The 16,032-nt window shown below is 39.0% G+C and overlaps 1 protein-coding gene across 5 annotated transcripts in view; it reads right to left on the bottom strand.

Annotated features, from left to right (window-relative positions):
- The window catches only part of LOC139449841 (cytokine-like nuclear factor N-PAC), an 88,800-nt gene extending 73,983 nt beyond the window's left edge, over positions 1-14,817 (bottom strand). For 4 of the 5 annotated variants that reach the window (XM_071231392.1, XM_071231393.1, XM_071231395.1 and 1 more), the window contains exons 1-5: positions 14,774-14,817; positions 14,642-14,678; positions 12,218-12,300; positions 7,599-7,734; positions 6,830-6,958 (exon numbers count right to left, since the gene is read on the bottom strand). In XM_071231392.1, the coding sequence (XP_071087493.1) occupies positions 6,830-6,958; positions 7,599-7,734; positions 12,218-12,300; positions 14,642-14,678; positions 14,774-14,808 (420 nt within the window). In that variant the 5' untranslated portion in view covers positions 14,809-14,817. The remainder of the gene's footprint in view (positions 1-6,829; positions 6,959-7,598; positions 7,735-12,217; positions 12,301-14,641; positions 14,679-14,773) is intronic. The other variant, XM_071231397.1, reaches the window with a different exon arrangement.
- Positions 14,818-16,032: the final 1,215 nt, after the last annotated feature.

The raw sequence follows: 16,032 nt of genomic DNA, 5'->3' as shown, positions 1-16,032 counted from the left end.
CATGCACACAAAGATTATAAAATATCAGACAGACACACATGCAGGAATGCACTTATTGCAATCAGAGACAACAGTTGAGCAGGTTGTGAAGCTAGTATCATGAATGACATTATTGGCAATCCCAAAAGTTTGAGTGTGTCCAGCAGGCTGAGTACCATATCAAGTGCATCCCTGCTGAGTGAAGTGGGAGGTAGATCATGCAAGTACAGGGGTGGAGGCGGAGGTTAACAGAACATTCAAGAGTCACACATGAAGTGTAGGGTATTTTAGCCAAGGATGGAAGCTCACGAAAGATGATCAACAATATTGTGTGCCAACACCTCCGGTTTTATAAGCAGAATGCCAGGTAAAGGCTGATGATTAGGATCACACAAATATACATTCAGTAACCTGTGATGCAGCACTTCACGTCATTAATAAAAAACATATGAGTTCCCTTTTGCTGGTTTTAAGCACATTTCCATGCCTTCTACATTTCTGAAAGATTTATATTCTATGTTCAAGTAAATGTTGACACTTATAAGCAGGGATCCAGGAACTGGTCTGGGCGCCGGACTTGGCCAGTTGTGAAATCAAAATGTCCTATTTGAAAAAATGCAAACCAGACATTTCGAAATTTGGCAACTAGATATTTTCAAAAAAGTACTTGCTGGACATTACAATCTGAGACTGGATATCATAACTAAGGATATGAAATAAAGAGGTGCAGCCAGACAGACATGTGTTTTTGTTATTGACTAGTGTACACACAGCACGCAAGGGTCACCAAGCTCTATCGGTCAACATCATATTATGCATGGTAAAAAACTACATAATATCCCTTCAGGGTATTCAGGGGATAACAAACTTCAATTGGCTAATAGAAAAGTGAAATTTGAGATAAAATATGAGTAGACATGATGATTCACCATTTAAATTCTATTTCCAGTTCTGCTTCACATTGCTTAATAAGAAGAAATGAAGATTACCGTTTATATTTTCTCGTAAACAAAGCTGGAAATAGCAATTCAATTTCTACTAATCTACTTGTGATTCAGCTAAAAAACAAACAATAATATTACTTCAAGAATTTTGATGCAACGATCGAAAGAATTATATTGAAGCCATTAAATTATCACAAATATAGGGAATCAGAGAATTCCCTTTATTTATATCCTTATATTGACACAACAGTATGCAATATTCCTTCTTGCTTCCATCATATACCAGTGTAGAACATTGTGAAAACAATCCTCACCAGACAACACCCTCCTACCACCTCGCTCCCAGCATGCTCCTGCACTACTCATCACTTTTTCCATGATCACCCGTAGGCAGGTGACAAGTGGATCCAACGCTAGGGGATGGACGGGTGGGGAAATACTCTGATTCCTTATATTTTCAAACCTGGCCGTACACCACAGTATGCAACTATCCCACAGTAGGACAGCAGGTTGGATCAGCTACATATCCCCATTTGCGATTGAGTTGTCGGGCCAGAGCACGGACTAGACTAGACTAGACTAGACTAGACTAGACTAGACTAGACTAGACTAGACTAGACTAGACTAGACTAGACTAGACTAGACTGCCATTTTGTCTTCAAACCATGGTCATGTTCAACTTCACTAGTCCCGTCATACATCACCACTATGCCTGGTTACAGGCAAGGCTGGGTGTTAATTATGTTGCAACTGGAGGTACTAGAATACGTAGTACCCTTGGTACAGAGTTTAATGCACAGATCTCGGAGCAGAAGTTGGTGAAAAACAACCTCGGACGATGTCTGTGACGGAGCTGTTTTTGTGGAGTGCCATTTAGGGTGCTAACACCAGAATTTCATGTGGATCGGAAGCTCTAGGCGGATCCATGCCAGTATGGGCATAAGCCAGAAAAATGGTTGAATGTAACCAAAACGGCAGAACAACTGAGACGAGGGATCGCTCATCAGGCAGTCATCTATGTATGAACTGAAGAGGATCCCCCACTGATGTAGGAACATCCCCAAGGGCTTGCTGATACGAGTGAAAAGGGCCTGAAGAGAGGTTGGACTTTCCACTGGTAACAACAACCATTGCAAATAATCCAGAGATACAGACGGTGTGCGCTAAAAGAGGTGCTTGAGACGCCTGCGCCTAAAGAGGCATCAATTTCAGACAACAGAAGGCGAGGTGATGTTGCCGAAGGGGCACAGGCAGTAATGGCTAGAGCCATCGTAGTACCCATTGGACAAGCTCCGTAGCAAACAGATAACTCAGAGCATTGCTGGTCCAAGGAGCAGGGGACCAGTCAGTCAGGGCAAAGGCTGGGGAGGATCATGAGCTGATTGGCCCTACAATAACTCTGAAGGATGGCGGCGATTTCAGAAGCATTGGCAAGAAGGGATACACAGAGGACCAAGTTAATGGCCTAGACAACTGGTAATGGAACGGTCTGACAAATGTTTGGTGTCGCATAAGTAGACGAAAAAATTAGCTATGAACAGAGTAGAAGCCACAGTAGGATCCATATCATGTTAACGACAATAAGCCTCAAAAGATAACCATTTCTGATCATACAAGGGGGCCATAGAAGGGCGGTGCGTCTGACACATAGCATGAGCCGCAGCTGTAGAGAAACCCCTAGACGTCAATGTGATCTAACAACTCTGGACACACGTGTGGTTGACAAATGTATGGATTTCTGAGCAGATCTGGAAATACGAGAAGTCTTAAGTCTGGCTCTCCGGCGAGTCGGTGCAGGGGAGGGAATCCACGTCCGACTGGACTAATTAGGCGCTACCAAAAGAATCTGGATGTTTCCTGTGGAGAACACGGGGAAGGAGCGCCAGAGGTGGAAAGGCACTCCACTCCATGGCGAATGCATCGTGATCCAAAAAAACAGAGCGTCTGGTATTGGAGATACAGACGTCTGAAGCTGGTTGTTGTAACGTGTGGCGAACAAGTCAATGTTTGGGTGGCCAAAGGTCTGGCAAAGCATGTGGAAAACATTTGGCTGTAACTGCCACTCCGTCTGGGCGGCCCTGATTGGACTGAGATAGGGCATCAAGGAGAATGTTAGAAATGACCGGGATGTGACGAGCTCTCACCTCAAACGGGACGCCGTCTATGAAATGATAGACCGTGAACATGAGGTCAGGAGACTCTGTGAGTGAGTTCATCCCATCCAGTTGATGTAATGAGCAACCGAGACCTTGTCCGTCGCTGTCATGAGGTGAGTTCCGTCGCAACATCGTCCGCCATGTTTGAATGGCCAGTATGACTGCTTGAAACACCAGACAGTTGATGTGCCAATGGAGAAACGGGACAGTCCAATCCTGAGGCACGAAGGTCCCTGAGATGAGTCCCCCACCCTTCTTTCAATGCAGGTGGTGAGAGGGAACAAAGTCGGTCAAAGAGACCCTTTCGTAGATGTTCGACCCAAGGGTCCACTAATGGAGGTAAGACTGAAGCGAGGCTGGGAAAGCTACAACCAGGTCTGGCATGTCCTGATCGACCCACGGTTGCAGGCGTCCGTGGCAAGTCAAATCCTACACTGATGTAAGCAAGCCAAGTAGGCCAACTGTGAATCAGGAGTCCTGACGACAGGTCTGTCTGGACCAGAGGCAAGGAGGAGACCTTGATGTGAGTCGAATAGCCCATCCCCCGATGAAGTGAAGGGTCTGGGAGGGAATCAACTCTTGACTTCTCGAAGTTGATTTTCCAAACAAAATGGTGAAGAAACCGGTGGGTAAATCCGATCTGGTTGTGAAACAACAGAGACGAGAGCTCATCAGGCAGTCGTCTATGTACGAACTGCTGATGTAGGAACATCCCTAGGGGCTTGCTGATACGAGTGAAAAGGGCCTGTAGAGAGGTAGGACAGAGATACAGATGGTGTTCACTTAAAGAGGTGCTTGAGGCACCTGAGCCTAAAGAGCGTCTAAAGGCATCAATGGGCATCAGTAGCAGACAACAGAAGGCGAGGTGACGTCACTGAAGAGCACAGGCAGTACAGGTAAAAGCCATCGTAGTACCCATTGGACAAGCTCCGTAGCAAACAGATACGAGGAGGGGATGACCGTGAAAAAGGCGACAAAGCAGGTGAGGTAGCCTGAAGGGCGGAGTCCGAAGGTGAAATGTAGAAAAGGTCGGAGGATAAGTGGGTACACTCCGAGCATCGCTGGTCCAAGGAGCAGGGGACCAGTCAGTCAGGGCAAAGGCTGGAGGGATCATGACCTCTTGAGCTCAACCAAAAACAAAAACAAATCCAATCATAAATGTAGAGTGGAAGCAAAACAAGTCTGTTAACTACGGGCAATGTAGGAACAAGTGATGAGTAGTGCAGCATGCGGGGAGCGAGGTCGTGAGGTGAGGATTGTTTGCACAATGTTTCTACACTGTTATATGATCAAAGCAAGAAGGATTATTGCATACTGTTGTACAAAAAACAATGTATTCCAATATCATGTATTTAAGTCAAAACGTTTACCATGTGTATTAAATATAATAAAAACCATAAGAGTAGCAATTTGGAAAAGCTGATTGATATTGACAGATTTTTTCCCCGTATGGAACAAGTTGACCTGTTGCTGTTGAGACTTCTCACAGACGCTATCTTGACATACAATAGTCAGACTACAGGTGAGGTGACTTTGCATCCAGTTATTATTGCAGTTATATAGTGACGGGCATGCATGTGTGTGTGGGGCTGCTTTTACTTGTCCGGACTTATGCCGATTTTACATAGCTTGCCCATTGAGATACCATGCCAAAGCTTAACATGAGCACCCCACTCAGACACAGTATACTGACTTTTTATGTCTTTTTATGAGTCAAGGTGTGGCATTTATTTGGTAATCAATTCTCTGTCAACTAAAGTTTATTACCAGGTGTCAATATCGGTAATCTGACCGTGATTGCTGTAAATAATGGTGAGTCACTTCACAAACATTTTTGCTGAAATTAATGTAAACAATATTGAATGAAATTCTGAATAAATTTTTTAAAAATAAATTACAAACATAAGTCCATATATACAATAAACACTTTTGATTACCAGATAGTCTTATGCAGGATTAAACTGTGTAATTCATTACGGATTTGCTGACATGGTATTTCCGGTGTTATGGTAATGCTCACGGTAATGTCTTTAGTGTGTGGTGGGGAAAAAACATCAAAACTCACTGTGGTGTGTTTTATGGGAGAAAATAATGTGCACTACACTCCAGAAAATATGGTATATGCTATGAATGTGGCCCTTGATGTTAATCTTTGGTTATTTTATTCAGATATGAACATCCACCAGTAACTTTCAAAAGTGAGGTTGGCGTGACCAAAAAAACAATTTTCAATTGGCAAAAAAAAATAATTCCGTTTCCTGGTAATATGGTCAGTGTTCTGAAAATAACAAACTTTTCTTTTTAAATATTAACTCAGATTACACAAAATAAATTTACAACATACAAGGGTGCATCTCCCAACAAACAAATTAAGAAGTAAATTGATGTACAATTGCTTTGAAGAAATCCTGGGTGATCAACAAAATGAAGATGTACAGAGGAGTAGCTATTGCAGCGATAGAGAGAAGGTGGTAGTGAGAAGTGGAGGAAGGAGTGTAGATCTAGCACTGCGGGTCAGCTAGCAGCTCAGGAAAACGGGCACGTTGGTGATGGAGACTCAGGCATATGACAAAGTCACAGACTCAGCACCCCATTCACCATGTGTAACCACAGTTTAGTGGTTCAGGGTGGCGGGAACATATCACCTGCTGCCTACTGACATGTTTGTACAGTAACATCTACACACAAGATCATGTGGGAGGATTGGACGTACATAGCTGCCAACATTCACAAATTCATCGATGCCCTCTACGTGGCTCAGATTTTTCACATGTCAACAAACCAACCCTGTGTAATCAATGTGTCACAAATAAGACTGAATGCAGCTTTGTGCAGGTACATCGTATGAAAAGGTAGACACTCCAACTTAATAAAAATCTGAAAACACATTTCAGCCGCTCTGCTGCTTCCTTGGTTTTGAATTTTAATACAAATTATTTCAATTGTCTTCTATGCACAATTTTGACTTGTAACAGAACCTGATTAAAAGTATACTTTATTTTACCGAGTCTTCAGTTGACTGACTGAACATTTAAATATCTTAATCCTCAATATTCAACAAATATTACAACTAGGTAGGGAAGATTCTCAGTAATATCTTAAGCCTATTACCTAGCAGTTTTGTGATCTACCATGAGTCAGGCAATTGAATTCAGCTAGATACTAATTATCAACAAGCATTGAGCTGCCTTGAGCCTGATGATTCACTTCAGTTAGATCCTACTTATCAACTAGCAGACCCGTGAGCTGCCTTGAGCCTGATGATTCACTTCAGTTAGATCCTACTTATCAACTAGTAGACCTGTGTGCTGCCTTGAGCCTGATGATTCACTTCAGTTAGATCCTACTTATCAACTAGTAGACCTGTGTGCTGCCTTGAGCCTGATGATTCACTTCAGTTAGATCCTACTTATCAACTAGTAGACCTGTGTGCTGCCTTGAGCCTGATGATTCACTTCAGTTAGATCCTACTTATCAACTAGCAGACCTGTGTGCTGCCTTGAGCCTGATGATTCACTTCAGTTAGATCCTACTTATCAACTAGCAGACCTGTGAGCTGCCTTGAGCCTGATGATTCACTTCAGTTAGATCCTACTTATCAACTAGCAGACCTGTGAGCTGCCTTGAGCCTGATGATTCACTTCAGTTAGATCCTACTTATCAACTAGCAGACCTGTGAGCTGCCTTGTGGGTTGTTTGTCTATAGACGACACAGCTGATGCTGCAAGTAGTCCCTACAAGTGCACTTACCTTCTTGCCAGCAAGAGGTTCCCTGGAGTAGTCCCTGTGAGCTGGTCCGTCTTTCTTCGTGCCGGTTGTAGGGAATATCTGAGCCAGCTCTTCATCTATAGATGGCAGTTCACAGGTCTTTACAGCCACCTGAAAGAGGACATACCTTGTTCCCGACTATCAGTGCTTGCTAGGCTGCACATGTAGTCCAACATAACACTTGTCAAACAGGGGAATATACATAACATTGTAGCTACATACTTCGCTCAGGCCAAATATGTCTGTTAGGAATTTTCGTAGCCCAAGTATTGAAGCAACAAAAGGATCAAAATCTTCAGTGTTAACTCAATCTAATCATCTTGATCAAACTTCTATTCTGACATTACAGAAAGTGTTAATTCACTCCATAAAACACATACTCCTCTTTTAAACAATATTCTTTTCGTTGAACATAATCACTTTTGGGTTTTTTGTTATAAGCAGTCATAAAAATCTATTTTCCAAACTAAAGTATACAACTTCAAGCAAAATAGTATGGTCACATACTCAACATCAGGCAAAGAAATTGGACCAAGTGGTTGTGACAAAATAAGCTGCACACCACTGTAACTTTCAGAACCATAAAGTCTTTGACAGATGAGGGCCTAACCTAAATTTGATGAAGCAATTCTCATCATACTGTGTGAGCGTGAAGTATATCCAGGAGATTCCTCAAACTGTCTGTTAATGTCAAAATACAAGACGTCTGAAACAAGGCCACAATGGTGGGGACAATTCTACATCAGCTTACACTGGCGGGCAGAGCTTTGAGCGCATCCTCTATAGCTTCAATGGCCTCCTTAAAGCCGCGGGGGATTCTGGACGTGAGGCTGTACTTGTTGCGATTGTCGGCATACAGATGAATGCTTTCTTCTGGGATCCATGCACTGCAAACACATTGGTCATAATTTGTCATGGGATTAACAACAGTTCTAACAGTTACTCTTGGCTGGCGCCTAGGTAGGCTACTACTGCTGACCTTGCTGATGTTCCTGGCTGTGCCAAGACTGTCTTGTTAAACCAATCAAAACACAATAAATTTGATAAATAAGATGGACATTATCAAATGTCATAGAAAGATCCTGCAGTGTTGTGTCATACCGTTTTTGAACTTTGAAATATGATACAACACTGTTCAACTTAATGTTTTAATATTAATTATATTCCTAAGGAACTTACATCTCAACAGATACAATTCCCAAAAGAAGTTAGTAGCTAGTTTGTTTTGCTTCACATTACAAATAAATACATGTATCTCTTCACTTTACAAATAAATACATGTATCTCTTCACATTACAAATAAATACATGTATCTCTTCACATTACAAATAAATACATGTATCTCTTCACATTACAAATAAATACATGTATCTCTTCACATTACAAATAAATACATGTATCTCTTCACATTACAAATAAATACATGTATCTCTTCACATTACAAATAAATACATGTATCTCTTCACTTTACAAATAAATACATGTATCTCTTCACATTACAAATAAATACATGTATCTCTTCACTTTACAAATAAATACATGTATCTCTTCACATTACAAATAAATACATGTATCTCTTCACATTACAAATAAATACATGTATCTCTTCACTTTACAAATAAATACATGTATCTCTTCACATTACAAATAAATACATGTATCTCTTCACATTACAAATAAATACATGTATCTCTTCACTTTACAAATAAATACATGTATCTCTTCACATTACAAATAAATACATGTATCTCTTCACATTACAAATAAATACATGTATCTCTTCACATTACAAATAAATACATGTATCTCTTCACATTACAAATAAATACATGTATCTCTTCACATTACAAATAAATACATGTATCTCTTCACATTACAAATAAATACATGTATCTCTTCACTTATGTAACTTAAGATTGGAGTTTCTTTCTTCGCAAAATAGGAAAAATTTGGGCACATGCTGATTAAGACTCAGCTGATAAATCCCATACAAAGACACATGTGATAACTCCTCTATATATCAACTATGCTATGGATAGAGACTTGTGACATGATAAATGACGAGGTGTAAAGAAGCTTATCCATCAAAGGATATCCCCTATACACGGCCACCAGCAGTCCTATGAGCTCCCTATAGTAAACCTAATGATAACCCTAATAGTGAAACTGTTAATAGTTGTACCATTACTCACTGCAGCAGAGGCCATTTGATCAGTAAATATAATATAGCTATGCGCTAAATCGCAAAGAACAATGAAGAACAAAGCATAATTTATTTCACGATAAAACATTGTTCTATCATGACGTCATATATGGAGATTCGAATATGTGCTCGCAACTTGATGGAAGTTGTATCTTTGACAATGTTTTTTGAGAGGGTAGGGAGTTGTTGCCCATAGATGTAGCTGTGCAACGTAGATAAACACAATGCCGAAGGATCGCATCCAAAAGTGGGAGAGATTTGACAATCAGTATGAGGAGATAAGGTATAGATAATCAACGTGAAAAATGTGAAAATATCCGGAAAGTACCAAACTTAACTTTAATCTCCCTGGAGTGCTTTATTGAACATTAGACAACTCCCAGTCATCGTTTATTTCTTAAATAAAGCAGCATTTGCCCTAGCCTATAAAAGCTGAAGGTCATTATAACTCCCTAACTGTGGTCTTTTGTAGGGGGTCTTTTAACAAAACTTTGAAATATATTTAATTTATAATCTAAAAAGTACTATGTTGTTTCACTAATCCTGCTTTTAAATAATGTTTAAGGTATTTATCTACTATCTATGCAGTTGTTAATCCAATTAAACTATTGGCTCCAATTTGTCCAACTGCTATGTATATATTACAACTCGTCATGTGACTCGCCAGGCTCGGTACTGAATGCAATAAAGCATAAACAATGCCTCTACTTGTTTCATTATTCTTAACCACAAAACATAATCTAGAACAGTAAAGAATTCCAATGACTTGTAAACATCAATATTTCATCCCGGGAGTCAAGTGGTAAGTAAGCCTGTTGTCTGGCACACGGAAGTTATGATGCTTCAGTTTAACATTTAAAATCAGAACTGGGTTTTGTCAAAGTAATTATGTCGTAGGAAAATAAATTAAAAATTAAACGGGAAGAGATACTTGTGTTTTTGATGTTTATGCTGCATATCTTTGGACTTGAAAGTATATTTTCTTAGTAGGCTAGAAGGAGGAATTCCATGTGATGAAGCCATTCAGACTGACATAGACATGAATACTCTTTAGAATGCCTCTGTTACTATGGCTGTGGCATATGATAGTGAGTAGTTAAGTGCTAAAGCAATTTTAGTCACAGTGACTGGTATCAGTATTTGATTCCTCTGATACTGCCATTAAATCGACGTTTGTACCAGTGTCACCATTTTTTCCCTGACAATATCATGATGACTTGCCAAAATGTGTTGTAACCGATTCTTGTCAGTGGCTGACAGCAAAATAAGGCACCCATCCAGGTAAGTATTGAAACTTAATTCAAGAGCTTGCCAGTAAGGCTGTTCTACTTTTCGACACTGGGTTTTCCCGTATAAAAAGGCTTATATCGGTTGTACTTTTATTGCCATGGGATATACCTTTTTTAAATTTAAAATGTCCAACAGCACAGAGCAATTAAGTTATTGATTTTGATAAACTGAATGATCTCCATCACAACTGTCACAATGGAAATATTGATATTGTGTACCCTTTTCAATGTAATAAGTACCCCACTCTAATAAGCGTCCACAGCGATATAGGCAAATATATTGGCTAGTGAACAATCCCAATTAGCACCCTTTCCGGTTGATCAATGTACACAAGACTGATTCATTCGTTTATAATATGCATGGCCAATTAAATTCTGGAGAAATATATCTGTGGTAAATATAACGCACAGACGAAATTTACAATCTTTCAACACTCTTTTTTTCTCTCACCAAAGTTATATTCTAATAACAGACCCCTATTTCTAATTTTGAGAGCGTCCTGGGCGCTTATTACATCGAATACGGTATTTTATATTTACACTGCATCAAATATGCAGGTTTTCTGCATCAAGGAAATCCTGGTATAGATCAGACAGGAAAACCTTATACACCTGCCAAAAGTCTACATTCATTAAATGATATGCACAGCATTGTTATCCTATTGGGATTTGACACAGTCATAACTCAAATCAATTTGGTAATAAAGGTGATTTTTGCTGTTTGACTCAGTGCATGATATCATTGATATGCAACTTATCTGGTCATCTGGCCACACTCACACAGCTAGGATCAATTCCAATTCAAACCCATAACAGACCTCTGTCAAAAGACAATCCATATGATCACATCACACAACATCTATATCCCTGCTGTGCACATATGATTTGGTGACACAAGACGTGTGCACTGCACATTTTTACTGTGTCAATACAAGATGATACACTTGCTAAAATTGTTTTGCTTGTTTTCTTAACAGTGAGGAGGAACCTGAAGTATAAATATTAAAGATGCATGACAATAAGAAAACATACAACTCTATGGACAACAACTTGTGGTATATTGCATTTATTAGATTCTTACACTGTTATCAATATTATATCTTACACCGTTATCAATATCGTATCTTACACCGTTATCAATATCATATCTTACACTGTTATCAATATCGTATCTTACACCAAAACATCATATTACACATTGCTAAATGCAATAAACCAGAAGTTGTCTTGATTGCATGTTTTCTTATTTACTCACCAACTTCTAGAAGGCAAATCAAACAGTTAGATACATGATGTTTCATAAACCTGCTCTGAAATATTTATATTCAAGTTTCCACGTGATTTGACATAAATGTGTATTGCATCTTGACCTGTATATGGTGCGATGTGTGATAATACTGCTGCATTGCTTCCCACTACAGTATGACAGCATATGTGGAAGATGATGGGCTGCAATGTCAGTGTGAGCCAAGCATCATGCACATTTGTGAATCAGTCTGTCATTTGTCACCAGTAGGTGGTTTGTTCTTTACACTTTCCTCACCAATATTCCAACTACCAGGTGTATGATGGTGGCCTGTTAATAGTCTGGACCAGACAATATAGTGATTGATGTAATGAGCAACATTCCCCATTGTTGGGGTGTACACAATGAACCAAGTCTCAAAGCTCAACCACCATGTTCATTTAGCTGCCTCATGTGACATGACAAGCATAGGAGACACACTTAGAAAACTCCCAAAGAATGTATCACCATAAATTTATTATGTTGGCATACTATTTTCTATTTTACACTGACAAGGCTTGGTGATTGACCAACATAACCAAAGACAGCAATCCAAATCAATGCTATGAGCAAGCAATACAATTAATACATACTAGTTCTCAGATCCAAAGAAAAAGACAAAATGATGTGGCTTCTTGTTGGATGGACGCTTCACCTCATCCTTGGGTTGGATGACCTGCAAAACACAAAACACACCATGATTAGTGCAGGAAATCTTTCTGCATGTGTTTTTCAGCTGTATTAGAGGCTCAGTCTTTGTTTGACATGAATGTAGCTGGATCAGTATGACAACACTGTAGCTACAGTACAATCTGCTGAAACCCACCACATTCTAGAGTAGTTGATAAAGCAAGAACTATTTAAACAATGATACAAATTAAGACATCTGCAGGACCTTTTGTTTTAGCCAAATTTCAAATGATGTAAAACAATCACAATAACCAAATACATTTTTCCAAGATGTTCACGACACAGTGTCAAACACTCTGCACGTATGTTACTGGTCAAACACTTAGCACTTCAAATCTGTTACTGGTCTCAGAACATGACATACAGAAGGAAATAACTGACCAGTCTCATTAAATGGACCCAATCAGTTGAAGCTGGGTACCCCTGCGAAGGACCACTTCCTACACTGTGCAAAGATGCTGAACTCTACACAAGCAGCCTACAGACTGTATAATCCATCTTAGCACAGCAGTCGGATACAGCAATCACAGCAACACTCACATTTGTACGAGCTTGTCAGCCTTTTTTCAACCACTAATGAGATATGTAACTATAGAGGGTACTGAAAACAGGGTTGAAATACATGAATGTCTTTTATACCCGGTGCAGAAAACTAGGAGAATAAATTATGGTAAACATTATCAATATAAAGTGTCCATCGAACATTTTAAACTCATTCTCTGTCATGAAAACTATTGTAAAAACTTGCTCCCAATGTTTTATTTCATTCAACTTTTGATACCACTCCTGTTTGGGCACATTTTCCTATCTGTAGATGTCAAAACAACATGTATTTACAGTTTCAGGATCTATATGACAAACTGATTTTGGGATTCTCCCTTTAGAATTTCAATTGATATGAACCTGAAGAGACCTTCAAAGGGGATCAACTGAAGCCATTACAAAACCAACACATTCATGATACATAAATATATTTGGTTCATAGTTTACCATTTTACAATTCTTCTAAATGATTTCAAAACAGGCTCTGTGATGTATTACCTAAAAAACTTCATCCTCCTATTTTCAGAAATGTGTCAGGGTTGAAAAACAAGAACAATTGATAAATTGTCTTAACATGCTTCAAGGACCTGTGGATACATGTGACTGAGGTCCATGGCCATCTTCCTCGCCAGAAACTTACTGGTGCTCGGCATTATAAACAGTTATTTCCAGTTATTTTTTAGCTTCAATGATCACAGATACAGAGATGCTCAGTTACTGTTCTGTTGCAGCTGAGTACAGTTAATTTCAACAATTAAGTTCTTTGAATGATTTCTAGGATCAGTCTGTTACCGAACAATTCTCCATCAAGTCTATTGATTGTAATAACTCCTGTGGGAAATTTATGTTTATGTGTAGAGGAAACAAGAATGTAGATTCTAACATACAGGATATTACTTTATTGGCCTTCTTCATTTTTGCACATATGTTTTATTGATCAGAAATTTTCATCTTGGGACAATTGAGGTTTCTACACTAACATTAGTGTCAGTTTGTAATGAGTGTCAGAGTTGGGACTTATGAAACTTTTAGCACATTCCAGAGACATCATAACAGGGGATGGGTCTGCCACCATTTCAACCACAAGGCTACCCCATAACCTGTAACTGCAGAAAACGCCAAACTAAGTTCCATTTGAAGAATCACACACATTTGTAAAATAAGAATTGCAAAAAGCATATGTCTTAAATACATATATGTAATTTCAAAACAAAAAACAATAAAGTCACATCATCCTACATTAGGTAAAGACCATGGACAGTAGGTACTAACAGAAGCTGAGTTTAGGTAGACTGTCTTTGTAGGACAAATATTTTATATATACACACCAGTGATATTGAGAGTATTAAAGATAGAAAGAATGTATATATTATTGTAAACTAGACATGAATGAAAACTATTCTCAAAATAACTGAAAAGATAATTCAAACTTAATATGAACTGACTGTATCAAAATACCAAGATACAAAGAGAAAAAAGATCAAAATATAACAGTGAAACCCATTTGACATCAGGTTGTTGGCAGGTGCTTGGTGTGTCGGTTAAGGGGAGATAACTGTGTAAGACAAAATATTTTCGTGTCGTTTTTGCTGTTTCTAGATGTAAATATACATTATGTTGTTTAAGCGATAATGAAAAAAGACCCCTATTACCATATACAATAAGAAATAATGAGTCTACTCGATGATCAGAGTGTAAATATGCGTATTCCGGTGAAAGGTGTTTGACACACAATGCGTTTGCCAGCAAAGCCCAAACCGCTGCCGGTATGGCTGTAAACTCACCCTTCCTGGCCAGGCCGGGAACCCCTTCATCTTTGCCCTGAAACGAAATCAGGGGAAACATAAATATTCTGATATGCAAATAAAATGACAAGCGATTCTCATATCGTATTTGTAAAATTCGCGAAAACTTACCACACAAGATCTCCAACTTTAAACTTGGCCGCCATCTTGTCCAGTTTCACATGGGCAGTATTGCATGATGGGACAAAAGTTGGCGTCGGGACTTTCGGATCGGGTCACATTGACATGAACAAGCAAACAATGAGAGACCCGTGGCTCATAGAGTTGCTGTATTTAATCAAAGCGTCACAGATATAATAAAATAGTTTAACCCAACCAATCAATATTTACATTATTCTGTATAAACGGTTTTTTAAGGCAATGTACTTAAAAGCGGAAAAGATTTCAGGATTTCCTCTTCAAATGGACGAGGAATATGTACGTATTGTAAGAAATACACCTCAAGAGTAGAATATATTCAGTGTAAATAAAGTGTGTATATTACCCCATTTTCTTCTAAGAACAAACCTTGAAATACATAAAGGCTTGATGTGGATGCAGTGTGTCTTATGATGTTATGAGGAGGGGAGTCAGTGGAAATGTTACATGGGCGGGTGCTACGTAAAGTTGGGGGTTGGGTCAGAAAATTTGAGAGGTGAGAGAATGAAGACGTGAAAACCTATGAAGCGGGTGGGGTTTTATCAGACACTATTTTATACATTAATGATGAATATTTATCAATTATCCCGTCAACAACTTTGTAATGTAAGATACAAACATCAACATTATGTACTGCTATTATCAGCGGTAACTACAGTCCGTTTGACTCCAAATGAGAACGATGAATTGCAAAATAACTCGAAATCCAGAAAAGTGTATGAAACATCAATACGGTACTTGACCATGAATACTATCCAACAAAATCTGAATTTTGTTTATTTTAAGACCCATGACGGATGAAGCTCTTTAAGAAGCTATCATGTAATTTTGTATAGAAATGTGTACATGACACGTAGGGGGACAAACCGTGGAAGGAACAGCGCAACAGACTGTAATAGGAATACTAAATAATGTTGCTGTGCGAGAAGCTCCTGCTGATAAGTATGGGGACATAACTGCGAGACACGGTGCTCCTGATTTTTACCCGTACTACCCAGAAACAAATAGCGCCACTGTAGTAAATTGTATGAATGCATGCATGATATTTCCATAGATACATTCCAATCTTCGTCTAATCGATCTTTGTCTATTCTAACACTAAATAGCTTCAGCGACAAAACGATTTCAGTGGGTCTGATATTACAAAGTCAAGGCTGTCATATAATTTCTACACAAGTAATTTTGCAAAGATTGTATATGTTTGAAAAGGCGTTTAGCAGCGGGCGATCGAT

The sequence above is a fragment of the Haliotis cracherodii genome, unplaced genomic scaffold, assembly GCF_022045235.1.
Source record: "Haliotis cracherodii isolate W230 unplaced genomic scaffold, xgHalCrac1.p SCAF_8, whole genome shotgun sequence".
NCBI lineage: Eukaryota > Metazoa > Mollusca > Gastropoda > Lepetellida > Haliotidae > Haliotis > Haliotis cracherodii.
This window is presented reverse-complemented; position numbering and strand designations above follow the sequence as displayed.